This window comes from Phalaenopsis equestris, unplaced genomic scaffold (assembly GCF_001263595.1).
Source record: "Phalaenopsis equestris unplaced genomic scaffold, ASM126359v1 Scaffold001236, whole genome shotgun sequence".
Lineage (NCBI taxonomy): Eukaryota > Viridiplantae > Streptophyta > Magnoliopsida > Asparagales > Orchidaceae > Phalaenopsis > Phalaenopsis equestris.
This window is the reverse complement of record NW_018165675.1, coordinates 26,019-53,756: the sequence shown is the minus strand read 5'-3', so window position 1 is coordinate 53,756 and position 27,738 is coordinate 26,019. Positions and strand designations below refer to the sequence as shown.

Below are 27,738 nucleotides of genomic sequence, written 5' to 3'. Positions count from 1 at the left end.
CATCCAGATCTCCCTAAAATCCTTTAAGAACTCTTTCAAAATTTTTCACCACCCACCAACAGTAGTTTAGGAAGTTATTTTATAGGCAGAGAAGAAGAGAAGAAGCAATCTAACAGCCCCCCTAGCCAACGAATCACAAAGAAGCAATGAAACGACACCATAAAAAGGAGAGCTTTCAGCCTCGAGGAAGAGAAGCGTCGGCTAGGTGGAACTTCAGGTGGAACTTCATAGTTGGACTTCATAGTTGGAGGGTCGCTCGGTCGAGAGGAACTCGAGGAGACGAACCGCGTGCTCAATCGGCAGCGGAATGCCGCGTGTGAGGGGAGAGGAAGACGATTTCAGCGGGCAGGGGTTCGATCGTTAGGCTCGAGTGCGACTGATCGCAGGAGAGGAGACGCTTGTTGGGGCGCCGCCCGAGCGGCTCTCGGTCGAGGTAGAGGAATGTCGTGCGTGGGTAAAGGTAAAAAATGACTTAGGGTTATAAACCCTGATATTATAAATGATAAATATATAAAATATTTGATATTTCTTAAAATAAAATTTGATTAGTACCATTTTGTCCGTGCGTCACAATACAACAAAATGAATGTTCCTTTTAGGTAATTTTGACGCTCCGGACGTATTGACGCGATCCGTTTGGCCACCGGAAGTTGTTTTGACGAATTCATCGATTTGCGTGTCAATTTTCTTGTGTCGAAAATATGACAATATGAATGTCTTTTCTTACCAAAATTGGTATCCCGGACGCGTTAGCGCAGTCTATTTTGTCGTCGGAGGTCATCCGGAGAAATTCACATTTTCACCCGTTCTTTAGGCTTAATTGACGTCCGATTTCGTGCAATTTTGTGAAGTTTGTGTATTCGGTGTGTGTATGTGACGAAAAAGTCGTGACGATGTTTTCCTAAGGCTTGAAGTCCTATTAGGAACTTTTCCATTGAGATTTCGCAAAATAGCCCAAAACTGCTCATTCATAAGACGATGGTCTGGAAGTCCTGTAGAGCATTCAATTATTATTATTATTGGTATGGTTTAAATCATGAAGCAATTTTTGGGTGTTAGATATGTGAATATATGAAAGTTAAGTGGCATGCATATAAATTTTTTCTATATATGTACATATTTAAATTCCTAAACTATATGTTTACATACATACCACTAACTTCATATATATTTACACATTTAATACATATATTTTGTTTTTTACATCTATACAACTTGTATCTCTCATGTCATATATACAACACTTAATATATATATATATATATATAATATTGGTGTCATACTTGGGGACCTTTTGAAGTTAGATCTACCCACTTTTAACCTAACCAGACCTTTGTTGACCTCATTTTTATGAGGTCATTCCTTCTTCTTCCTAGAGCCTAGGATCTAGCTCTAGGAGTTTCCTTTTGACTATCTTAAAAAACTAGTATTGAAACCTACCCTTTTTAGAAATTCCAGTAACTTCTTATTTTCATGTGATGTCTAGCATTTATGGTTTCAAAACCATCGTCTTATGGACGAACGGTTAAGGGTTATTGTGTGGAGACTTAGGGAGAAGTTCCCAATAGGATTTTAAGTCATAGGAAAACCTCCTCACGACTTTATCGTCACATACACACATAAAATGCACAAAATTTGCTAAGTTGCATATGATCGAACTTCAATTAAGCCTAAAGATAGGTGAAAATGTGAACTTCTCCGGACGATCTCCGAAGATAAAATGGACAGCGCCAACGCGTCCAGGACACTAATCTTGATAGGAAAGGACATCCATATTGTCATATATCCGACAAGAGAAAATTTACACGCAAATTGATGAATTTATCAAAACGACCTCCGACGGCGAAATGGACCGCGCCAGCGCTTCCAGAACATTAGAATTACTCAATTTTGTTATGTTTTGACACACGAATAAAAAGTGTGAATTGAATTTTATTTTTAAGAAATATTAAATATTTTGTATATTTTATTACTTTATGATATTAAAATTATAATCCCTAAACCCTATTTACCCCTTCACCCGCACGCTTAAACCCTCGTTCGAGCCATCTCAGGGCTCGATCCCGTGGCTCGTCTCCCTTTCGTCCGTGTGCCCTAGTTCCACGGTGGATCCACGCGGCTTTCCTTTGCCGTTCTTGGTCGCGGATCATCTCCTCGAGCTTCCCCTTGACTTTTTAGCTCTCCAATCGCAAGGAAGCGAGCTGGTCGACGTTCCTTCTTCTCGAGGCTATACGCTTTTCCCCTTTATTGTGACGCTCCTTTTCTCTCTTCTTGATTGGTTGACCAGTGTGACTGGTAAGTGGAGGTCTATTTTCTCTTCTCTGTCTATGAAAAGGCTTCTTAGATTCTCTGTGTTGGGTTGTTGAAAATTTTTGGAGAGAAATGAGAGATTGTGTTTTGCTGTGGGAGACTTTTAGGGAAGAAAACTTTTCTAAAATCTTCTCTAAATCTGATTCTCGTGCTCTTGGAGTGTGGGGTGTTCGTGGAGTGCTGTTTACTTTGCCGAAAATCCTCTCTAAGCTATACCTTCAGGTGCCTGTGGTGTGGAGCATTCGTGGTTGCCGTTTCTTGAATTTTTTAGGGGAAATATTTCTCTTGAAGTGGTTTTCCTGGAATTATCTTCCAATTTTATTTTAAATATGCTGAAAAGAGGTATTCTTCTCTTTCTCTCTATTCTATCTTATCTAGGACGACATGTTGAGGCATCTCTATCCTCTTGCAAAGGTTAATGGAGGAATGACTTGGTTTATTCTGAAGTTTAGATATTGATACATGCTGGAAATTATTTTTATGAGTTGGAAAATTATGTTTGAGGCTCATTTCTTGCTTTTCTTGCTGCCCCTTGTTAGAATACATGCTGGAAATTATTTTTATGAGTTGGAAAATTATGTTTGAGGCTCATTTCTTGCTTTTCTTGCTGCCCCTTGTTAGAATACATGCTGGAAATTATTTTTATGAGTTGGAAAATTATGTTTGAGGCTCATTTCTTGCTTTTCTTGCTGCCCCTTGTTAGAATACATGCTGGAAATTATTTTTATGAGTTGGAAAATTATGTTTGGGGCTCATTTCTTGCTTCTCTTGCTGCCCCTTGTTATACTACATGTTGGAAATGAAATACTGAAGTTTTTTATTATTGTTATTTTCGAATTAAGGAAATGTTGGAATTCATTTTTTAATGAGGAAATATGTTGGCCTTAGAGATGTATGCACACTTATATGTTTCCTGTTACTTGTTACTATTTGGAATAAATTCTGAATGCAATATTTTGAAATATGAGATTTCAATAGAGTTGATTTTGATAGCTTTGTTTTGGCCCATTTTTGGGGTTCGGGTTTGGCTCTTTTGGGATTGGATTTTTGCTTGAAACTGCTTCCTATTTTGGCCCATCTGGTGATCTTGGTTTGACTCTTTTGGTTGACTCTTTTGGGATTGGATTTTTGTTGAAAAATATTCTCTGATTTCCTATTCTTGTTGGGTTCGGTTTTTGATCTTTTGGAATGGGTAAATGTTGGAAATTGTTGTGATCCATCTGCTGAGATTCTGTTTTGCCCTTATGCTGGGCTCGGTTTTACCTCTCTACTGGGTTCGGTTTCCCCCTGTGTTGGGTGGGTTTTGCCCCTGTGCTGGGTTGGTTTTGCCCTCCTGTCCTTGGCTCGGTTTTGCCCTTTCTGCCGAGTTTGGTTTGCCCCTGTGCTGGGCTCGGTTTGCCTCTTCTTTGGGCTCGGTTTGGGTTCCTTTCTGGTGTTTTATGTTGGTTGAAATCCTTTACATGTTTGGCCCATTTTCTGAGCTCGATTTACCCCTATGCTTGGCTCGGTTTGGGCTCCTTTCTGGTGTTTTATGTTTGTTGGAATCCTTTATGTCTTTGGCCAATTTTCTGAGCTCAATTTACCCTTATGCTGGGCCGGTTTGGGCTCCTTTCTGGTGTTTTATGTTGGCTGGAATCCTTTATGTGTTTGGACCATTTTCTGAGCTCGATTTACCCCTATGATGGGCTTGGTTTGGGCTCCTTTTTGGTGATTTATGTTGGCCAAAATTCTCTTATTATTTGGATTATTCCTAGGGCTGTAAACGAGCTGAGCTTGGGCTAGCTCAGGCTTGGCTCCTGTTGGGCTCGTTCGAAATAGCTTGTGTTCGAAATCGGCTTGTGAACAGTGTGTTTGTGTTCGACTAGATAAAAATATTCATGTTCCTGTTCGGCTCGTGTTCGGCTCGAAATTGACTCGTTAAACTTAAATTGAGAAAAATAGATGAAAAGTGCGGGACTCGAACCTGAATCAAATATATATAAAAAAAATGCACTAACCACATTGCCACATGAGGTGTTATGATTTAAATTTCGACATAAATATATATGGTATATTATTATATAAATAATATATGTAATATATTGTTATATAAGTAGTTATATAATTTTTTTTATTTCGAGCTAAAACGAGTTATTATATAATCAATTTGAGCCAAAATAAGCCGAACTTCGAGCTTTAAAATTTTGTTCGTGTTCGGCTCGTTTACTTAATGATCGAGAAATGATCGAGCCGAACACGAGCTACTTAACGAGCCGAACATGAGCTGTTCGCGAACAACGAGCTTTTTTTACAGCCTTAATTATTACATGGTTTGGTTGGAGCCTCCTCTTTAACGCTCCTCCAAAGATTTTTATTGGTAATCAAGTTTGTCATCCAAAAAATGCAAGAATTTTAATACCTATCGCTATGTGGGAACGTTTAGTTTGAGCATTGTTATGTCTTATGGGATGAAAGTGGGTTCGATCTCAATGATGTATAATAGTTTGTCCATTCACTCTCTTATGTATGTCAAATATAATACAATGTTAGTACTTATGGTGGTTTCTTTCTGCTGCCTTTGGGACTTTCTTCTCGGCCCTTACCCATAGGTCTATGCTGCCTTTGAGGTCTTCTTCTTTGCCCCTACCCGTGGGTTTGTGTTGTGTTGTGTTGGGTTCCTCCTTGTCATCTGTGGTCGTGAGCTTCTTATTGGAGGTTTGGCTACCCTGTTTCCTGACCTTACCCGTGAGCCCTGTTCCCTTTCTTAGTCTAACCCGTGAGCCTCTACCCTCTTTTCTGCTTTACCCGAGAGCCTTACCCTGTTGATCTCTTCGTGGAATAAGTTGGATTGATAGCCATCACTCTTTGGTTATGAATATTTATATCGTTCTATATGGATGATTTCATGTTTATGCAAAATGAAAAACTTTTAATGAAGGTTGGATTTAAATGATTTTGATATTGACATGATTTTCTGGAAAACTAGAAGGTTGCCCCCTCTATTAATTAGTCTCTCTTATTTTGTGACATATAAAAGGCTTTTATAGCTTTATTTCAGGAAATCATGAATTTGATATAAATTGAATTCATGAAGGATTTGAAAATTCATAAAATTATCATATGGAAAGGATACCCTTATTGGGTTGATCTATTTATGAAATGTGAGAAAATGATATCCTTCTAGGATTGATTCAAGAATCTTGGGCCTCTTTCTTAGGTCATTTTGCCACAGTTTTGAGGGCTGATTCATCATCAGTCTCTTCGATGTTTTAGGTGAATTAGTGTCTCCTCTCTCTCTCATTCTCATTTTTATTCTTTTCTTTCCTTTCTTCTTGGTTCGATTTTCTGTGCTTATGTCCGATACATAAGTGCTCATGTATAACCTTTTGCTATATGTGAAACCATCAAACAAAGTCGCAAGTAGATCGGTTTTGTTTTGGGGCGTAGGGTGATGATGACAAAGGCACGCCGGTGATAGAGCAGAATGATACCTCATCCTACAACACCAGGACTCAAGTCTGGGACCTGATGAACTGTAGGTTGAAAGTATCATTCACCGACATAAGACTATAGGGGGACCTGTATCTTCTCAGGTTGATGGTAGTCCTAGTCTTGATGACGCGATCGACTTGTGGACAACTATACTTTCTTTTAAAATTGATGAAACAAATTGATAAGAACAGATACAATATTTATAAAAAATATTTTCATTACAAAATTAAAATACAACTTTTCTTTTGTATGCTTGAAATATATGTGCATGCTAAAACTTAAATTTTAAATATGTTACAATTGAGTTGTCCACTTGTTGATTATCGATCCTGGGCTAAGGAGTACCCTCCTAAGTTAGGTTCAGTAGGACATCCTTCTAGTGGAGTGGCGTGCTTTATATATCCGGGTGACCGAGTAGCCTTCGACGACCCTCGAGTACAAATATATATATATTTGAGCCTAGCCTCGACCCGAGTGCTTGCGGTCCCTTTTTTTCAAAATTTTTTCATATGTTTTTCTTGAAATTTTTGGACAAAGCACTCGTGGTCTTTTCTCCGGGATTTTCCCGAGGTTTTTGATAGTTTTATTTGGATTGTTATTCATCAATCTTTTCGAATTTTTCATCGGGGATTATTTGTCGATTTTCTCGAGTTTTTCAGGCAATGTTTCTTTTGCTTATATAGTGAATAATAACTAGCTTAAAGGAGCAGTAGACCTCTCAAATGTACATGTTTAATTTACATTACAACATTTTATAACATGCATGTTATACTGTTTTCCTAGTCTGCTATATTGCCTTTCTAGTTTGTTGTATTTTTCTCCTAGCATGCTATATTGTTCTTTATCTTTACTGTATATTATACTGTTCTTTTCTTTTATACTGCATGCTTTGTTACTTTGATACACACTATACCTTAGTATAGGAAAACCTAACGGTTATATAGGATTAACATGAATTTTGTTGTTGCTACTACGGAGAGCTTGGAGCGAACACCATGAGCAACACGACGAAGAATAACTTCAAGGTGGATCTGCAACATCAAAACACTTTCACATCACCAATTACTTCCCTTAGTTTAAATAACAACCCATAGGAGTTCGAGGTGGTCGAGGTGGTTTGCTCTTAGCGCAACATAAACCCTCACATATCACCTTTAGGCTTTTGCACAATCCTGTTGTGCATTTATAAGTCATAACACTTTAGGATTCTGAGGTTACCGTACGGTGCGGTGTAAATTCTCCTATCTTTTTAGGCTATTTGCACGATCAGATTCATGCGAATATAAGTCCTGAATTCTAAATAAATTGTGGGATTAAAACATTAAATAACATCATTTCAAAGTTATAAAGCCAAATCATAAGATAGTTGGGAGGTCCCCAGGGTTCTCCCTGGATCTGTGATATCCCCTACTTTTCATTCCTTAAGGATTCCTTAAAATAATTGTTCCTATTTGAGCCAATCTCATTTGATTTTCTCATATCCAATCGTGGAAACCTAAACTTTAAAATCTTGAAGATAAAACCACTGATCTTAATCGAGAGTTTTCTTGAATGATCCCTGTCATTTAAGATATAATTAACTATATGAGTTTGCCTCTATAATAGGGAACTTTGAGAACCCAACATAATATAAATCATATTTAATATTCAATATTAAATAAGCGAACTTGTCGATTCATATAAAATATTTCGCAGATCAAACGGATGTCATAAATTCTTTAGGTTAAGTGATTGAGCCTACTACAAATAATATGTTTATTCTTCAGGATAAGTGTATTATTTGTGGTAATAAGTGTATTATCTCAAACTATTCAAAATGTGAGTCGTGCTTAGTCACTATTTGTGGTATCGTGCTTAGTCACTCAAACTATTCAAAATGTGAGACTCGTTTGGTCTCACCTATTTTTAAATCAAAATGTTACTTTCAAACATCATATTCATATCAAAACTATTTTCATATTTTTCTATATTTTTCAACACCAAAATTAAAACGGTCGACATTCTTCTGTGACCAGAATACTTGTTGATAGAGATATTACTTTACCTGATGTTACTGAAATCTGGTTGGGCACAACTCACAATGGATATTGACAACAAATTGTTATGGAGCATAGACATCCTTATTGTTCTCATTGTATGATGTTTGGGCACAACCTTGATAAATGTTATAAGCTTCATCCTAATTTGAAATCTAAAGATCAAGTGAATAAGAATGGATCTGACCCTACTACTTTGGATATATCTGTTCTATTTGAAGAGAAAAATACCACATGACAGGTTATAGTGTCCGAGTTAATTGCCCTTGTGGATCCTCCCCCTGAAAATATTATTTCTGCGATCGATGAGAAGCTGGATGACCCTGCTGAGCAACCTACAAGCAACCTACATCAAACCCTCCTCAGTTGCAGGAAGCATTAGGTGAAGAGAAGACATTTCATGCTTCACACACACTTGAACCTGCAGTCTTTGAAACAGTTGACAATTCTTCTTCTGGTTCTCATCAGCTTTTATCTGCCCGACGTTCTGTTTACCAACACGATGATCAGATGAGTCAGTCTTCTGAGGAGGAATGACAGGTCTATTCAAGAAGGAAGAAGAAGATTGGAGGCAAACTTCAGCTTGAGAACCTAATGGATGATACTTTGGTTACTTCGGGAAATGACTCGGCACTCAACAATTTGTTATCTGGATCTCGCTTTAGATCTGGAGGCAGAGGCAGGACTAAACTGACTCGTCCCTAGCTACTTCTTTTATTGGGTTTCCCTGTATCTTTTATTTTTTGGGGTGTTTGTGTGTGTTGTATCGTATGAGTAGGGTGCCTCTATTGAGCCCTTATATATATAATATTCGGATTTTTTTATAATATTTACCTATATAACACTTAATTTAAATATATCAGTTTCAGATTTTTGGTATTTCATATATATAACACCTAAACTTTAAATGTGCATTTATTATTTGTCAAAATTAGTGTAGTTATGTAAATATAACACCTAACTTGAATATATTGAATATGAAAATACAAAAATTTTTACATACACAACTTTTACAATGAAAGAAAGAAATTTATAGATCTTTAAATCACTATAAACTTATCTTTTAAATTAAAGGATACGAATGTATATCTTTAAATTTTAAGCATATGATATTTAAAAAATAAATTTAAACATTTTTTATTATTCAAACTTCAATATAACAAAAGAATGAAATTTTTGAAATTAAATGCATAAACATATCAGAATTATTTGGTATATAAATAAATGTTCATTTCTGTTTATACCTTGCAAGCATGATGATGTGTGCTACAAAGTTATTGGGACAACATTTTATGGCTGGATGTTACAGAAATATTGGAAAATTTGTTCCTTCCAATTTTATGATATGAGATATCTAGAAATTATTTGATAAGCATATGAAACATCGAGGTGGCTTATAAGTTCGAGGTGTGGGGTGAAAGACAATGATGCAAAGAACCTTTAATCAGTTTTTTCTTATAGCTGAAAACATAAAATCAATATTCAACTTGTAAGATGTCTTTTTCACTTCTTTAAGTTGCTGGCAACCCCAACCCTTAAAAGATTTGGTGAATAGTTTGGTAAACAACAACAGATACTACACTTTTAAAGGTTCAGATACTACACCAATAAAATAACAGATGTTATAACTGATAAGACAACCTCTACTATACTTATATATGATAAAACACACTGCACACTGTTAATCGATAAGTTTGGATACTACATATCACTTATTTAAACATCACACATAGGTGCACCACACTCTGATAAGTTTAGATACTATCTCATATGGTTACATTTCGCCTTTAACTGATAAGTTCAAATACTACTTGGGTTCACCAATCCATTAAATGATAGGGTTTAGGGTTGCCCGACTCTAGGGGTGATTCGTTGGTGATTTCTGCTTGATATTTATAGGTAGAATTCAATATATCACAGTGGCCCGGAGGATCGATAAAATTAAAAAAAAAAGATGTATAGTCTGAGCCTAACCCCAAATTAAAATCTTATATCCCACTTTAAATTTTCATATGCTTATCATTTAGTCTTTCTTTTATAATCTGTAAATGTTTTTCTAATCCTTTTATGTTATGTAATTGCAATATGTTTTGAAGCATTAACAGAATTAACCAGATACGCTTTTTAGTTGTTTCTGTTTCCTTACTTTTCCTAGTACATAGTTCTTTCTTTACTGCACAGTTTTTCTTTCTTTACAGTATTTTATTATACAACTTTCTTTCAGTTTTTTCCTTTTACAGTACTTTACTATACAATGTCTGCATGTTCTATGCTTCCTCTCTTTACTGCGTTATACTATAGATATTCATTTGTACTCATTTTTTAGTTACTACATGTTTAGTACGTTTATACAACATCTTAGGATAGACCGTTCAAGGCATGGTTCTTTCTCTTTTCCCTCATTTTCATATAACCAAAATACACCTTTTCATGTTAACACTTTTCAAAATTATATAATAGAACATTTTTTTAAAATCACAAATGATGTTTGTAAACTTCAATAAACTAATAATAAGATCTATTCCATCTCTCTCTTCTCTTCTTGGGACGAGATAACGACGTGGTCGATTGACAATTCATCTCCAGGCAGCGGTCTGGACTACAACAGAAGGCGGAAAGAGGAGCTTTAGCTGAACTTCCGTATACTTAAATAACATACCTATAGGAAGTTGAGGTCATTCGTCTGGCACGAAGTAAATCCTCATGCACTATCTCTTAGGACTTTCTATGATTTTATATCGTACGATATAAGTCCTAAACCTTTTAAGATTCTGAGATCGTCGTTCGGTACGACATAAATCCTTCTAATTTTTCGGGTATTTGCATATGACATGCCGACACAAGTCTCGAAAATTTACATATGACATGTAGATATAAGTCCCGAATGTCTAAATAATTTACCTGACCGAAATATTAAATATTTTTTCTTCAAATATGTAAAATAGTATCTCCGACATCTCATACTCTTTACTCCTTTGAATTCCAAAAATAACTGTTTCACATTAAGTCTCCCACTTGACTTTTCCTATCAGCAATCATGGAAACCTAAACGTTGAATTCTTAAAGACGAAACTCCGATCTTAATCGAGAGTTTTCTTATATGACTTTAGTTGTATAAAATATAATTAACTATAGGGGCTTGCCTCTATAGGGAATTAAGAACCCAAATTAATCTAAACTCTGTCTAATCTGTGCATTAGATAGAGAAATTTGTCGGCTATAAATTCGTAGACCCAAATAGAGTCATAAACTTTTAAGTTTAATTAGTTAAGTCTACTAACAAGTGATACACTCATTTTTTTGAGATGATATATCACTTGTGGTATCGTGCTTAGTTATTTAAACTATTAGATATATGATTTATATCTGGTCTCTTTATTTTTTAAAAATAAAGAATACCGTTTCAAAAATCAAATTACATTTAATATTCAATATTAAAATTTGAAATTTTAATTTTAAAATAAAAAAATGGCCGACAACATCCCCTGGGATGTTGTTGTTGGTTCTTCAGGACTAAAGATTTGTGTAGTTTTCTCAAGAAGTGTTTTACGAGGTGGTAATACTTTGCCACTTTGGTGGTTGATCTCTAGAACATCTTTCATAGGAGTTTTAATGACATCTACTGGTTGCTCCATGACTTTTTAGACTTCTCCAGATCCTTCAGAATTAGAACATTCCACATTCCATGAAAATTGAGAATAACGACATCACTATCTGAAAAGGAACCAGTACTTGGTTAAGCATCTTCAGTGGATTCATCTATGACTTACGAATCATTTTCGTTTGGATTGCTAGTAATTTCATATTTATTTAAGTTATTACTTTACTCAATTGAATAGAGATCACCAGAAAGAGATAGAATGTGTCCATAATCACTATTCATTTCATTAATAGTTCAACCAAGAATGTAAAAAAATCATACTGAGTGAGTGGTGAAGGAGTCCTATGGCTCTCACCTGAAATAACTAATGTCTCACACTTGCATTTCTCATAATAGCAGGGAATTTATTTTCACTATCCGATCATCTGTTTCCGTCTTGGTTAATTCCAATCCCGGGTTGGGTGGTGACAGATTTAGCATATATTGCCTCTTTATGTGTTTGTTGTGATAATTCAATAGAACATAAAACTAACTCTTTTTGAATTTTAGAGATGGTAATTCCCTTGTTACAGATTTAGTATCTGTAAGTCTTTTATTTACAAAACACAAGCACATACCACATTTGCGCTCTCAGCCTAGAGATCCAGAAGTCAACCTCATAATTTTGATTGCAATTTTTGTAGAGAGAGTTGAGGCTCCTTACATTTCAATCCATGTAGTGAGAGGAAAATTAAAATTTAGAACCAGTTGATATAGAGCTTTCATATTTTCACTTAAAGCATAATTTTGCTCCTGACCACATGTTTCATAAGCATTTTCTTCCTTTTTCCAAGGCAACATGGCTTCATTGTCTTCTAAATTTCAATTTGTAACAAAATTAGTTTTTTTTTAATTATTCTATGACTGAGTTCTATACTCTTTTAGGCAACTATTCTGATGATGCTTGAATAAAGAATTCAGTATTAATGTTGATTGATGCCTGCATTTACAGATCTTTCTGATTGAACCTATGCGAATATCTTTTATTCATGTGCTTATTATCCAAATTCTGCTGTATTATAAATATGATAAAGATGGGGGATTAACTGGTACATAATCAAACACATTCCTGCGAAATTTCTGGATTTCAGTTATTTACTTTTCTTGTAGTAAATTGAAGAGAAAGTGGCTGAATGGTGTTTATCAATACAGTTTTGATCGATTGTTCAAGTTGACAGGCATACACTTCAGCAGAAAATATTAATTTTGCAGTATTGTTTAAATCGTGCATTCCAGGAAACTATATGGCTTCCATCCACAAAACTAGGCATATAGCTATTTTTTTATATAATCTGCAATTTTAATTAGCTTATATGATGATACCTTCTCTTTTCTAATCTTACTGCTTGAGTGTACTTTGAATAACCATTGGTGGCAATATTTTTATTTTTGTTTTATGAACCAGTAAAAGCTGTATGGTTCAAGTTTTAGCTATTTCTTATACTGTTTTCAGGTGCAACATCTGTAATGGTGGCTAGAGGTGCTCTGTGGAATGCTTCAATTTTTCGTGCAGAAGGGAATTTTTCTTGGGAGGATATTAAGAGAGAGTACTTGAGGAAGGTGTTTATTTTCTATCCTTTCTATTTGGGTTGCTTTTTCTGTAGCATTACATCTTTAGATTATCTATTTATTGTAGTTTTATAATCATTTTGTTATTTTATTAAGTTATCTTACAGTTTTAATCACACCTGCAGTGTATTTTGTGGGACAATGATGTCAAAAGTACCAAGCAGACTTTGAAGGAAATGATAATGCACTACTCCTGCCTTGAACTCACAGAAGGAAAAGCTGTAACTAAATCGCAGACTTTGGCAGACATTGCGTAAGTCTTTGTCCTGTTCATGATCATATGAGTTCCATAGACATCAATTTTTTTTTTTCGGTAAAGTTTCACTAAAGGTAATGATTAATTTGTTTTGTGCTTCCTAATTTTTTCTGTTTTCTCTCATATCACTTTAAGCTCATTTTTTTCTGGAATGTGACAATTTATGCATCGTAGTTATTTTAGTTCACTGATTTACATTATTTAAGTATATGTAGCAATTTAAAGTACCTTTGTTGATCTTAAACAATTTTAGTAGTTACATGTGATTTTTTATGTAAAATTATTACAGAAAATTCTTAGTAATTCTGCCTTTTTTTTACACAACAAATTTCATTTATTTTTTTAATTGATATATCAATCAGTGATCTTTCATCCAACATTCACTGTTTGTTTAAAATTAAACTAATCTAATCGCTATTTAAAATCTTCATCTGTATGTTTTCGGTGAGTACTAGTTATCTAAACAATGCGTTCCGTTTTAGCAGTACTTGAAGTATTTGCAAAAATATAGCAGAAGAATAAAATTAGTATTCACTACCTTAAACTTGCAACCAATACTCAGTGTTTTAGCATAACATCGTTTTTGTTTATTAAATACCATTATTGGTGCTCTAAAAAATAAATTAAATAAAAAAAAGAAATTAGTTGTATTATTTCATTAAAATTAGTTGGAGAAGGAATTATCAAAATATTTGCTTTGAATGATAGATATATATATATATATATATATATATATATCTATCTATCTATTGGAGAAAAAAAAGAAAAAAATATTACTGGTGGTTAAATGTTCTAGAGGCCGGCTTGAGATAAGCTGTTCCACTACCTCAGAGGAAACCAGACCCGATGAGAGTTGGGTCGGAGCTTCATCAGGTGGATGATAAGTATGAAGGTCCGACACATTAAATGTAAAAGAGGTGGTTATGTCTGGTGACAAGTTTATAATATAAACATCATCATTAATTCATTGAGCCACAGAAAACAGCCCAAATTTGTTGGAACTCAATTTTGACATCATGCTGGGGTTGATTCGTTCTTTACAAAGCTGCAATATAACAACGTAGCCCAGGTTGAACACCTTCCGTCTTTTGTGAATATTTGTACTTTATTTGCATTTTATCTTAGACTCAATCAATTTAGATTGGACATCTTACAAGAGCTTGGTAGTATTATTGGCAACTTCTCTAACTACTTTGCTCTTTCATTTTAGCAACACCGTGAGATCAATAGTGTGATTGGGTGCGTATGGACAATAGTAAAATGATACTTGTGATTGGATCAATTTGACATAAAATTATAAACAAACTCAACTTGACTAATAAATTTGTCCTCTTATTTTGGATGGACTTGCATTAAGTAACGTAACATATTTTATAGGGTGCGGTATACAACTTTGGTTTGCGCATTCATTTGTGGATGGTAGGTAGAGCTTCATCGGAGTTCTATTTTTAGTTGTTTCCACGACTCATGCCATAATTGACTAATAAATTTAACATCCTGTGAGGTAACCCGTGAAGTCAAATTATTTCATGGAAGAACGATCGAGCTATATGGAGTGCATTGGAAGTCTTTCTACGAGAAATAAAATGAGCCACTTTTGAAGACCTATCCACTATTACATGATGGAATCCATACCTTGCTTAGTTCGTGGTAAAACCCAAAATGAAATTGGCTTAAATCTTTCCATATGGAGTTCGGAGCTGGTAAGGGTGAATATAAGCTGAAATTTGAGCTGTTCCTTTGTAAGTTTGACATATTGGACACTGTTCGATATTTTGAATAACTTCATGTCACAGGTGAGGCTAGAAGAACTTGTACTGTAGCAAAAATAGGATCTTTTTTCTTCCTACAAAAGATCTTAGGTTGTTGACATACATATCTTTGATCAATTACATGCGTGAGGTGTTTGGAATACATAATTGTTTTCTTGAAGAGATACCCATGGCGAATAGACTAATCTCCACTAGATTGGGAAGAATGAAATTGATTCCAAAGTTTTGAAAAATCATCATCATTGTTTTATAATTCCTGTAGTGTTTCCAAGCCTTTTATCTATGTTTGCCGGGTGGCGAAAAGGGCTGGCTTTCGGCTAGAGCATCTGCAACCCTGCTTCAGGAAACTCTACCGATTTATGCTTTTATATCTTTGTTAATTTTTAACTTTGATATAACTTTATTTTATGGATGGAGTTTCAATAAGTTTTATGGGATTTGATCTTCTGAGTTCATGAGGTCTCTTCACACTCTTCTCATTTCCTTAGCTGCTACTTGATTGCTTCCTATTCTCTTTTCCTTAGATGTTACTTCTTTAATTTTTACACGTTTTTTCTCATTCTTTTTTACTTGGTTGTTTCTTCATATTATCTTTTTCTCGACTGTTTTATTCCTGTTTGAAGTTTTTTTGTTCATTTATTTGCGAAATGAATTTATCCGTGGAAAAATTGGTGTAGCTCCAGTGACAAACAAGATTAAAGAGATTTATCTTAGATGGTTAGTCACATTAGACGTCAATCTTCTGATGATCTAGTTATAGGAAGTAGATGCTTTAGATTCAACTTATGCTAAGAAATGTAGAGGTAGACCTAAAAAGACTTGAGCCTTTTATATAAAAAATGATCTTAATTTATTAGAATTAAATGAAAATATGAAACTCAGTTGGGCACAGTGGACAAAAAATATTCATGTTGACAAAGGCTTGTTGTAAACAAATCGAGTTTGAGCGAGCTCAGTCATTGTTCGTGTTCGACTCTGATATTTAATTTGTTTTAACGAGACTCGTGTTTGAAATTGTTCGTTAATTGTATAGTTGTGTTTGGTTTGAATTGAGTTTGATTGTTCGTCTTAGGCTTGAGTTTGGCTCGAAATGAGCTTTTGCAAATTATAAAAATAATAATTTTAATTATTTATTCAATGACAAAAATCAAAGACATCATTATTTAAGTAATAAAAAAATTTTATTTATTGAGGTGAATGATTTCAAGTATAAATTTAAAACTGAAGTTTAAATTTGACAGTAATAAGAATTTGCTCTCCTTCACTATCATCTAAAACTTAAATTTAAAGTACAAAGTTAAATCTAAATTCTAAACTTGACAACAGATAATAAACATTATAATTTACAATTACATTACAAATAAAAAAAAAATACAATATGCAATTCTTCAATCTTCAATTCTCTAAAGTTTGACGATATTCCTGCAAATTGATAAAAAAACAACAGCAAAAAGAGAACAAAGAAATGGAAATCTGCATTCAAACTTACATCAGAGGAGCATGTCTAATAAAACCATAAAAAATCAGAAAGATGAAAAACGGGGAACAAAAAAATTCAGATAGGAACAAAACAGTCAAGGACAATAGAAAAGGAAGCGGTCAAGCACCAGCTAAGGAATAGAAAAGAGTAGGAAGAATGAGCTTAGAAGATTGAAACCCATAAGAAAATATTGAAACTCCATCCGTTAAATAGAATTATATCTAAGTTAAAAATAGGAATGGATGATGTTCAAATAAAAATAGGAATTGATGATGAGCATTTGTATTTTGCTCATAAGAGGAAAATCAACTACAAGCTTACAACCTACATGCATAAAGAAAGGAAAGGGAAAACACCCAATACAATAATCTTATATTCTACTTGAATCATTCAACTAAATCGCAACTCTCAAGTTCGATGATTACTAATTAAAATACATAATAAAGAAAAAAATTTTATCGAAGTACACAAAAAATGCCCATAGATCACCGTACTTTCACAGCACATAGGTAAATTAGAATGAATCAGACAATAAAAATGACAGTATAACTTCAAAATTTTCATAAACCCTGAAATTCTAATGAACTGCAGAAACATGACTGCTATAATTAAAACTAAACCCTAAACTTTCAACTAGCCTAAACACAAATCTTTGAGGCAAATATTTGAACCATGTCGAAACAATCATGTGAAAAATAAATAAATAAAACATATTCCCTTCTCCAAAAATACCATACTTCATATTCCCTTCTCCAAATATAAAGCACATTTCCTTGATCCTTTCTCTTTGAAAAAAAGGTAAAATTATTAAATCTTCATCCACAAATCGTAAACAAGAGAAACCCTAACAAGACCTTCGCTCTTTTTGCTGGCCGCTGCATAGAGAAATGACTGAGGAGGGTTTAGGGCTCTCAGTTGTCACCTCTTAGCTTTTGGGACATAAATGAAATGAAAAGAGAGCTCTCGGGATGGAACAAAAAGAAAGGAGCTCTCGAGATCTTGTGGTCTCACCCTTCAGCCTTCGCCATCGGAAAAGAAACAAAAGAAAAGAAAAGGTTTTAGGGTTTATTTTTAGGTTTATAGTAAATATTTTAATAGGAACATGATATAGGGTTTTAGATATGATCTAAGAGCTTAGATTAATTTTAGATAATTTAGAATTAAAAAATTAATTTAAAATGATTCTATATATTTTTAATTTTAAACTTTCCTATTAAACATATCATAAAATTTTAATATAAAAATAATATAATTACATTATTTTTAATTCTTTATTTATTTCGAGCCAAAACGAGTTGAACACGATCGAACAAACTCTTATTTATGTTCGGCTCGCTTGTAAATTGAGCTAAAAAAATTTTTGTGTTTGTCTCACTTGTTTTATGAACGAATAGAACACGAACTAATTACCGAGCCGAACACGAACTACTTACCCGGCCGAACACGAGCTGTTCGTGAACAATGAGTTTTTTAAACAGCCTTAGGCGGCAGCAGCAAAGGGTGATGTAGTGGACTCTAGGACAACAAAAGGATGGTTTTCATGGGCGATGACAGTGAGGAAAAGATGGTTCGACTTCAAGAAAACAACAGGGAATTGATGTTCTGGGCGGCGACATCAAGGAAGGGAGGCGGGGTGTGATGCAGAAAGGATGTGGAAGAGGTAGAGGAAGGATAATCACCACCTCGGGAATGATATATAGCTGGAGCACCACTTAGGCCCTTGGATGCAGCTTTGGAATGGAAAAAATGCTGACGAATGTCCCATAACAAACACACGAAAAATTGAAACCCTAAAAGTTACAAAACAAAATAAATAACCTTTAAGATAACTTGGAGTCGGCCCTTCTATTGAAAAAAGGAGATTTACCTAGAGCAGTCCAGTCCGGGCATCTAGATGTGACTTCCACATCCGTCCAGACATGCCACCTATGACGCTTGCGTCAATCTTTTGAGGTTGGGAAAGCTTCGACCTCATTCGTCGAAGTTTGTTTCCTCGTAGTATGGTGTCAGGTCGGTTACGTTGAAGGTGGTGGAGTTGCTGTAACTTTCCAGGATTGGAGTGTCTTCGATTGCATCTTTAGAAGTACTTGGATCCCAGTGCAGATGAGTTGTCCAACAACACACATGAGAAGGGTTTCGGAAGTGTGAGTAACCATCTCTATCTGTCCAACCCTCTGTGGGCACCCCGTTGGATTGAACTGAAACTTCATACAAAGTTTACTCTGCATAGTTCTACAAAAACAGCTCAATGTTGACTCATTACTCTCTGACGTGAAGACATACTGAACCACTTTATCGATGGCAGCCCTAGCGGTAAGCTGTCGGTCAGGATATTTTGGATTTCTCTAAGTAGTAGTTGTCGTATATCTGATATCGGCTCTTCTATCTTTGCTACCTTCTATCATCATTAAAATTGGTCCCGCCAACGCTTCTCTTCTAGCAAGTGCACTTTTATCCTTAGACTCCATAAAAGATAGGAGAACTATGCACTTTCTATGAACTATGCACTTTCTATAATTCATGAATGAATAAGTGTTCTTGAACCCATTATGTAGTGTTTTGCGATCAAACTGCTTTGGTCTCCCAATAGAATGTGACAGACATCCATGGACACCACATAACACAACACCGGATCCTGTAGCTGATCTTCTATAGAAAACTCCACGAGACATCTCTTGTTAATGTTAACCATGTTCTCCTTCAACCAAATCAGGGAATGTGGTTGGGAATGTCTCTGAGTAGTGAGGCTCATCTTGTCTACCATATTTGTAGACACCACATTCTTATTACTACCTTTGTAGATGATAAGTCTGCAAAATTGTCCCTTTACAATGCAAAGAGTGAGAAAGATGTTGTGAAGCCACATCTCCCTTGTAGCCTCAGTCTGTAGAGCCCATCGAACCACAAACATATCGCCTTCATCAGTTCAAAGTTGGTACACCTCAGTCTGCTCTTTAACTATTTTATTCTCGTTCATTTCCTCTACGACACTCTGCTTGGTGAAGGAAATAACTCAGCTCATAGGGCAACTGGAGGTAATGTGTCCATGTCCATGGCATCTGGCTAGAACGGTGTTGAGCGTACTACTCTTCTCAGGCTTCTTCCCACTGTGATCAACTCTTATCATCTTTCGGAATAGTTTCCACATCTTCCTTTTGTGTGCACTTGCTAATATCGTTAGCTGTTGTTGATTGTCTGAATGATGGTGGGTGTCTGTTCTGTTTCAGCTATCTCTCCATCTTCAATGCCAAAGTCTGAACATCACCCAACGACCACTAGGCTATAGCTGGACACCATTATTGATCGATGGCTTCAAGTCTCCCAAATATCTGACTATAGATATGCTCCTCTGGCTCTATTAGCTCACATTTCAGCTAAAGCTGTTCAAATTCGGCTGTGAACTCTTCCATTGTCAACTCCCCCTGTTGTAGGTGGTGGAGCTTAAAGAACATATCTTGGCAGTAGTGTGGGGGTAGGTACTTCATTTGCATCTCCTTCATCTTCTCATCCATAGTGTTCTTGTTCCAACCTTCTCCTTGTTTGTCTCTCTAAAGATTCTCCCACCATAAAGAGATGTTCTTTAGCTTTATGACAACAAGCTTCACTCTTCTATCAGCTGGTACCTCTTCGTATTCAAAAATTCTCTCGACAGTCTGCAACCACTCGATGAAGTTATCCAGATTCATTCTCCCTTCGAAATCCTGCAGGTCTACCTTCACTCCCAAGTTTCTCTGTCCTCCAATAGTCACTCTGATCATCCCTAAGGAAGGGATTCAAAATTTTCTCCCTCTCTCCTCTTTGACTTTCGCTATCATGATCGATGGTGATCTCTCCCATCTTTTTCTCAATCTCAAAAAGCCTTTGTTGAAGTTGGTGGATTTCCCATTGCATGTCTTTCATGGTAAGTTCTTGAATGGCTTTCGACCCTGGTCTCCTAGGTGGTATAGCTAGGGTTTAGGTTTAAAGGGGGTGAAAGGGGTGTATAGTCTGATTTAGAGTGGGAAAAATTATTTCTTGGGGACTGGTAACCCTATGATATGATTAAGGTTAAACTAGTTCTGATGTCAAATGATACCGGAGATAACCACACACCAATGACAAACAAATATTTTTGCTGAATTCAAATAGGAAATTACATTCAAACAAACGTAAATCTGAAATTGCAACAAACACAAAACACAACACTAAATTGGGGTGGATCCAGGGTGGAGGGGTGTCGGCTAGGGGTTTGGACCTCCAGAGGGATAGTAAAGGGGCGGTTAGGGACTGGAAGGAGGGGCTGCAGCTATGGGATGATGTTAGACTGCAGGAACAGCAGAAGGGTGGCTGCCCTGGGCGGTGGCAACGAGGAATGGTGGCTGGACGGCAGGAAAGCAGCAGGGAATTGTTGTTCTGGGCGGCGACGGCAAGGGAAGATGATGGCAGCAGTGAATTGGGATATGGTGGACTGTAGGACAGAAAAAAGGATGGCTGTTCTTGGTGGTAGCACTGAGGAAAAGATGGCAGGACTGCAGGAAAACAATAGGGAATTGCTGATCTGGGTGGCGGCAGCAAGAGAGGGAGGCGGGGTGCAATGCAGGAAGGATGGGGGAGAGGTAGATGAAGGATAATCACTATTTCGGGAGCAAGATATAGCTTGAGCACCACTCGGGGCCTTGGATACAATGCTAGAAGGGAAAAGAGAGACGCTGAGGGCTGTCCCACAACAAACACATGAAAAACTCAAAGCAACTGAATAATCCTATGATAACTAGGAGCGGACCCTTTTATTGAAAAGAGGTGACACCTCCTTTGAAGGTGCCGGCCGGCCTTCAGAAGAGTTGGACTGGTTCGTTCCAGGCGTCCAGCTCGACTACTGCATTTGTCCAGGCGTCCCACCCACGACACGTGTCATACTGATTTTATTATAGTTTGCATTGCTGGCCCTCTTAGCTCAATCTTCAACCATGCCTACCTTGGGGTCATTGTCGAACTAACTTAAAAGATTTTGGAATAGTTTAAGAGTTTAACGTTAAGAAGATCAGAAAATGTTCTTTTATTCTCTAAAAGGCTTGAAATTATTTTATAAGTTATCTGCTAAGTGAAAATCGTGGGTGTGTTGCATGAAAGGGCGAGTAACCCTAGTGAATGGCGATGAATCCTCCTCAGCAGGCAAGGATTTGGATGAGCAGGTGGATCTTTTGGAAGAAGAGATTTGTCCAGCATACAACTTTTGGGATTTCCTAGGGAAGTTGAATATCCAGGATTTGTTGTCTGAACTTGATTTGTTTATGCAGATGACTTGTCCAGCCTCAATCTTTGGTGAGTTGGGGCAACATGCGATGGTGAGCTAAGCCTGTTTAAAATTCAGCTATTGTAGATCCTGATTTATGCTTATCAATTTTTTTTGGTCGAATAGATCCCTACGAATATGAGTGTATGAGCGTATATTATTAAACATAGATCCCAAGAAATTCTGAATTACTCGAGAATCCATGAAGAATGAATATAAACTACTTGGTTTGCGGATCCCTTCTTTTTCTATATCAGAACGAGCATGGTATCTTAGCCCACGATTTCTTATATGCCAAAAACTGTATTACTGTTGAGGAGGTTTACACTTTGTTATTGTTTTCAATATTAATGTTGCCTTATAGAGCTTGTTGAAATTATTTAAATTTTGCTTCAGGGCAATTTTCTTTTTGGGATCTGAACATTATTCCTTGACATGTTCTGTTTTAGATACATGCCGTGTCGTTTCCCTAATTGTTTAACCAGTGCTCTCATCTTTTTTTCTTCTTTCCAGAAAAATATATGGAGAAGAGGTATATTATCAGTTCGTCACTAAAAATCGCTGAGGATGTATATGATTCGCATGTCAATTAATCTCCCGCTGACGACTTCAGTTAAATGTCTTTAATTAATCTCCCGCTGACGACTTCAGTTAAATGTCCTTTTCTCTTTGAGGTAAAAGATAATTTTTGAGTTTGGTTATTTTATTGTCAACTTCCTATCCATATCATGTCGAAACACCATGAAATTATATTAAAAAGATCTTCAGGAAGTAATTGACTTTAATTTCACATGGCTGTTAGCATTGCACATATATGCTTTTGTCAGTTCTTCATATATTATATTAGAAACACCATGAAAATTTTTCCCACTTTTATAAGTTGATACCATTAATTTGTGCATTCATTTTGTAACTTCTCTGTTAAATGTCTTTGATCTCTACCTTTCCTTTCCTAATATCTTCACATTGGTTTTATCCACTTGTGTTATTGATGCATTTTATAACCTCTATTATGCATGGGCAAATCATAGCAAGTCTATTTTGTATTGTCTCACCTATAGAATGTCACCTTCTGTTTAATTCGATCTTCCGTGCATCTATCTTATTATTCTCATTTTTCAAACGCTATAAACTCTACCATCTCCGAGTTATCGCCTAACTCAGTTCTATGGATTTGTTGGTTGTTTTGATGATATTATTCTCTATTACTCATGCATATTTTAATTTTACCATCCAACATTGGTTCTTATTTATCTCTCACTTATAGCACATCCAAACAAACATAAACCTACCATATCAATTTACCTTTTTTTTACAAGGAGTTATATCAATGTTCCATGCCTGCTTAAATAATGTAAACACAAACACAAATAATAAACAATGTTGGATCTATTTGAATATACAAATAAGAGCATTTCTATTTTGTCGCCGACAGGATATAGTCGGAGTGTCATACTTGTAGCATGTTGATTTCCAACCTATTTAGGAACAAGTGCTTAGCCATCCCTCTGGTTTTGCGTTCGGCTGCCGAGAGAGGTGGTAGGATGCTTACAATTGTGATTGTCTCAGAGGGACCAATGAAAAAAAATTATTCTGCCAATTGTGAACTTTTGTTGGTGACTGACCCGAGCAATGTCTTTCTCCAGCTTCACTTAGGACTATTTGTTACCGCAACAATTGTTTCATTCAATGACACATTTTTACAAAAATTGCATGTAATGATAATATCTGCTTAATTTATTTGGTTTTTGGTCTGACAGATTCCTATTCATTTTGTTGCATACATGTACATATATTACTTTTTTTAACCAGCTGTAGATTAATTACTCAACCGAACTCTTAAGCGTAATTTTTTTAAATTTGTGCGAGAATTTTTTTTTTTTTTCATTTTTTGGAATGTAAGATATAAATCGATTGTAACTTTTTGTTTTCCTAACATTAAGCAAACAATGGTTAATAAAAATCAACGAAAGTATAAGGTTCTGACATTCTTCCGTTGCAGTCAACGTTGAAGAGTGGAAAAATTTTCGTTTGGTAAAGTAGCGCCTCGTGAGCGCCTCTGTAAGTTGTTTAGATTGTAGATCGTAGGTCGTTCTCTCTTTTTTTGTGGATGTGGCTTTTAAAAAAGTTTCTTTGAATGGCGAAGCTCTTTTAGAATGTTGAATCCAGTGTAAGTTAGAGAGGCTGTTGTGCTCAGATAAGGTCGTGTTAAGCTTTAAAATGAATGTACGTTTGTTTTCTATGCTAGCATTTACTTAATTAGTAAAATAATATAAATTATAATTTTTGTTTTTTTATTTTTTATTTATTCTTTATTTGTGGGTTATGCTAAGCTATTTCATTAATGTAAAAGATGTTATGTAGTGTCAAAATAGAATATAAAAGAGAACAAAGTTCGCATTTGGTGTAATTGTAATGGATCAATTGCTTTACTATTTTTTTTATTTTTTGGTATTTATGAACCAAATTGTAACCAACATTTCTATTTTTTATATATATTGATTTATGTAATTGTTTATTTCTATTGAATGTTTTTTTAATTACATGATTTTCTTATAATTCTTTATTTATATTGTGGTTGGTATGTGATGTCTCGATATGCTTTTAAGGGTATAAATTTTATCCAAAATGTAAATAAATTAACCAATTATAGAGCAATACTTTAAGATAAAATATGCATGACTTATTTTAAGGGTTGATTCTGAAATAAATTAAGCTTAAAAGATCATGCATGAAGATAGCCACTAGATCACTAGGGTATGTACATCACACCTAGCACATAGACACCACATCTCCCGTAGTATTTAGGATGTGAATCAATAAAAGATACATTTTATTTGTGTCCATACATGGAGGGGCTTGAAAAGGGGCCCCATACATCACTATGTATTAATTCTAGTAGCTTGTTGGTGGTGGAGCTAGATACAAAAGATAGTTTATGCCTTTTATTAATGTGGTAATTCTTGCAGAAGGAGGAAGATGGTTGTATGTTGAATTCTGGGCTTGATTTGGATAGGATAGCTTGGATCTGCTCTTGTGGATTATAAAAGATACATATTATTTGTGTCCATACATGGAGGGGGTTGAAAAGGGACCAATGCATCACTATGTATTAATTCCAGTAGCTTGTTGGTGGTGGAGCTAGATACAAAAGATAGAGTATGGCTTTTATTAATGTGGTAGTTCTTGCAGGAGGAAGATGGTTGTATGTTGAATTATGGGCTTGATTTGGATAGGATGGCTTGGATCTGCTCTTGTGGATAGGATGGCCCAATTCTTTGATGTTGGGGAATGAGCTTAGTGATAGAGCATAATGCGATAATGGAGGGGGTTGGTGAGGATGTTGTAGAATCCTTGTTTAACAATGCCTTGTAAGAGAATTGTTTGGTCAGTTAGTCCAATATTTAGGAAATATGAGAATTGAGGATTATGAAGTAGGCAGTTTTCCTTAGTAAATCGGTGGACTGAGATCAGATTGTGAGAAAGTGTTGGAACATGAAAGAGGGTGAAGAGAATGAACTTACGATTGGGGGCGGCAAGTATGCCTTTACTTGTGTGTTTGATTGGAGCAACTTCACCATTTCTGACTATGACATTGTTTGCCTCTGAGTATGTAAGATCTATGCCAACTGTTGACCTCATTTTAGTGAGGTCTTAGTCTCCTACTCCCATAATCCATAATCTAGCCTTAGGAGTTCCTTGTTGACCATCCTAGCGGAGCCTCAGCAACACACTCGTTGCACCACACACAATTTTGGCTTAAATTGACTCGCCTGTCGGCAAACTCGTCCGGACGACCCCGAATGACGAAACGGACTGCGCCGACGCGTCCGGAACGTCAATTTTAGCTAGAAAAGACACCCATATTGTTGTGGTTCCACACTCGCGCGAACTGCACGGAAATTGATGCACATTTCTTTTAATTAGCGGGGCACGGGTTGGGTTCAGCCCGGGCTCAATTCGAGCTTGACACAGGCTGAACACAAGCCACAATTATTTCAAATTTCAAACTTTTAAAATTTAAATTTTACCGCCTAATTTCATCTTAATTAAATTTGATTAGGAGTTAATTTTTAGTGAGGGTTTAATTTTTATCTAATATAATTACCCCTGTATGGAAGACATTCAATAGCCCGCTAACAATAGCCCGCTACATGCTCCTGTAACGGCATTAGAGAGGCGCGGGATACAAATCCCACTGAATTTCCTTTCGACAGGGAATTTTTTTTGAGTTCGCACTTTCCTCCTCTTGCTGTCGACACGCCTCCAGACGTCGCTCGCCTCGCCTCAGCCCGCTCGACTCCCCCAACGATCGAAGCTTTTGCTCGCCTCTCTCTCTGCACCGAAGCACCCTCACAGTCGCCAGAAGTTTTTTTTGCATCCTCTACTGCAGTCCCAGGTTTGCGCCTTTCATATAAGTTTTATCCTGAATCTAATAATTTGTTCGTTATTTACACATTTCTTTATACACAGATTAAATTTTTATCCTAATTGCTTTTACTTGGTTTTATGAGCTTCTTTTATCCATTGATATTGCTTTTTATTATTTAGATTTGAGCTCTGATTTTGGTTTTATTGTGAAAACTTCGTGATTATGTTAAGATTCAAGAAGGGAATTTTCAAATTTGTAACACTCAATCCTTACATATTTACGTATCCAACATTCAAACTTCAATTTTTACATACATGCCACTTATCTCCTACTTGTTTACATATCTAACATCCAAACTTCAATGTTTACACACATACCACTCAAATTCTTCCTAGCACAAAACAAATATCACCATTTTAACTTTTTTAAAATACACATGTTCATGCTTAGGTAAGTTGTCATTGTTGTTTTGGAGATGGACATGTAAATTCGTGAGGATTAAATGGTATGTATTTAATTGCCATCCGTTGAAATCATGTGGGAATTAACCTCATTCCTTCTAAGGAGTGGTTTCATTTTTCAAAGCCCAAGTGCTTTAGATAGAAGGGAACCAAGTAAAGTATGCTACTTAGGGTAGAAGAAGTTACAGGAAATGAAATTGAATTCTCTTACTTTTCTAATTGATTGCACCTTTTAGCCTATGATCAGACCTGTTCAACTATATTGGTGTTGATGTTGCTTCCCGGAGTGTTCTGCTATTTTTTTAGGGGTTTTGTACCGCATCTAAAGTGTTGTTTGTTGGCTTTAGGGGTGTTGTAAGGTGTTGGAAAATACTTAAAAGTGTTGTTTGAGCTTTCAAATTGCTGTTTGGGTTTGTAGCATGCCATAAAAGTGTTGTTTGATCTTTCAAATTGCTGTTTGAGTTTGTAGCAGACCATAAAAGTGTTGTTTGATCTTTCAAATTTTTGTTTGGGTTCCTAAGAAGCTATACAAGTGATGTTTAGGGGTTATCTGGTTCAGACTAGTTTAACTGCAGTTTTCGGGGCTTTAAATGTACTTTTTTTTAGGGAGACTGTCACTGTTTTGGGCTAGGTTTCCTAGCTAATTTTGTAACATTTAAAATTAATGTTTTGGTCTTACATGAGAGTTATTTTGGAATTTTAAAATTGTTGTTTGGGGCATTTTAAATGTGGTGTTTGAGGCTTTTAAAAGTGTTGATTTGGAGTGCTTTAAAGTGTTTTTGGGTTTGACCTCAGAAAGGTTTTGGGCATCATTTAAGCACTAATTTACATGTTGATTTGGAAACCTTAAAAGTTGTTATTTTGGACCGCTCAAAACATTGTCTTGGAGTAGATTTAGACACTCCTCTTAAAGGCCAATTTAATTACAATATTGAAAGAATTTAAACCTTTTTTTAGGCCGATTCACTTGCTTTTCCCCCGCTTTGACTTTGCTTGTTTCGGAAGTGGGTCGGTCTTGTCATTTCTTTTATTTTTTAAATGGTTAAGTCATAAAGATGGGGATTGATGATTTAATTAATTGGAAGATATAGAAAACATT

General features: G+C 35.7%; 1 protein-coding gene across 1 annotated transcript in view; it reads left to right on the top strand.

The window, feature by feature from the left end:
• The window catches only part of LOC110033604 (tRNA-dihydrouridine(20) synthase [NAD(P)+]-like), a 35,206-nt gene extending 12,801 nt beyond the window's left edge, over positions 1–22,405 (top strand). Inside the window, exons 7-9 of the mRNA XM_020737642.1 lie at positions 12,911–13,017; positions 13,152–13,279; positions 22,320–22,405. Coding sequence (XP_020593301.1) covers positions 12,911–13,017; positions 13,152–13,279; positions 22,320–22,371 — 287 coding nt within the window. The 3' untranslated portion in view covers positions 22,372–22,405. The remainder of the gene's footprint in view (positions 1–12,910; positions 13,018–13,151; positions 13,280–22,319) is intronic.
• The last annotated feature ends 5,333 nt before the right edge of the window (positions 22,406–27,738 follow it).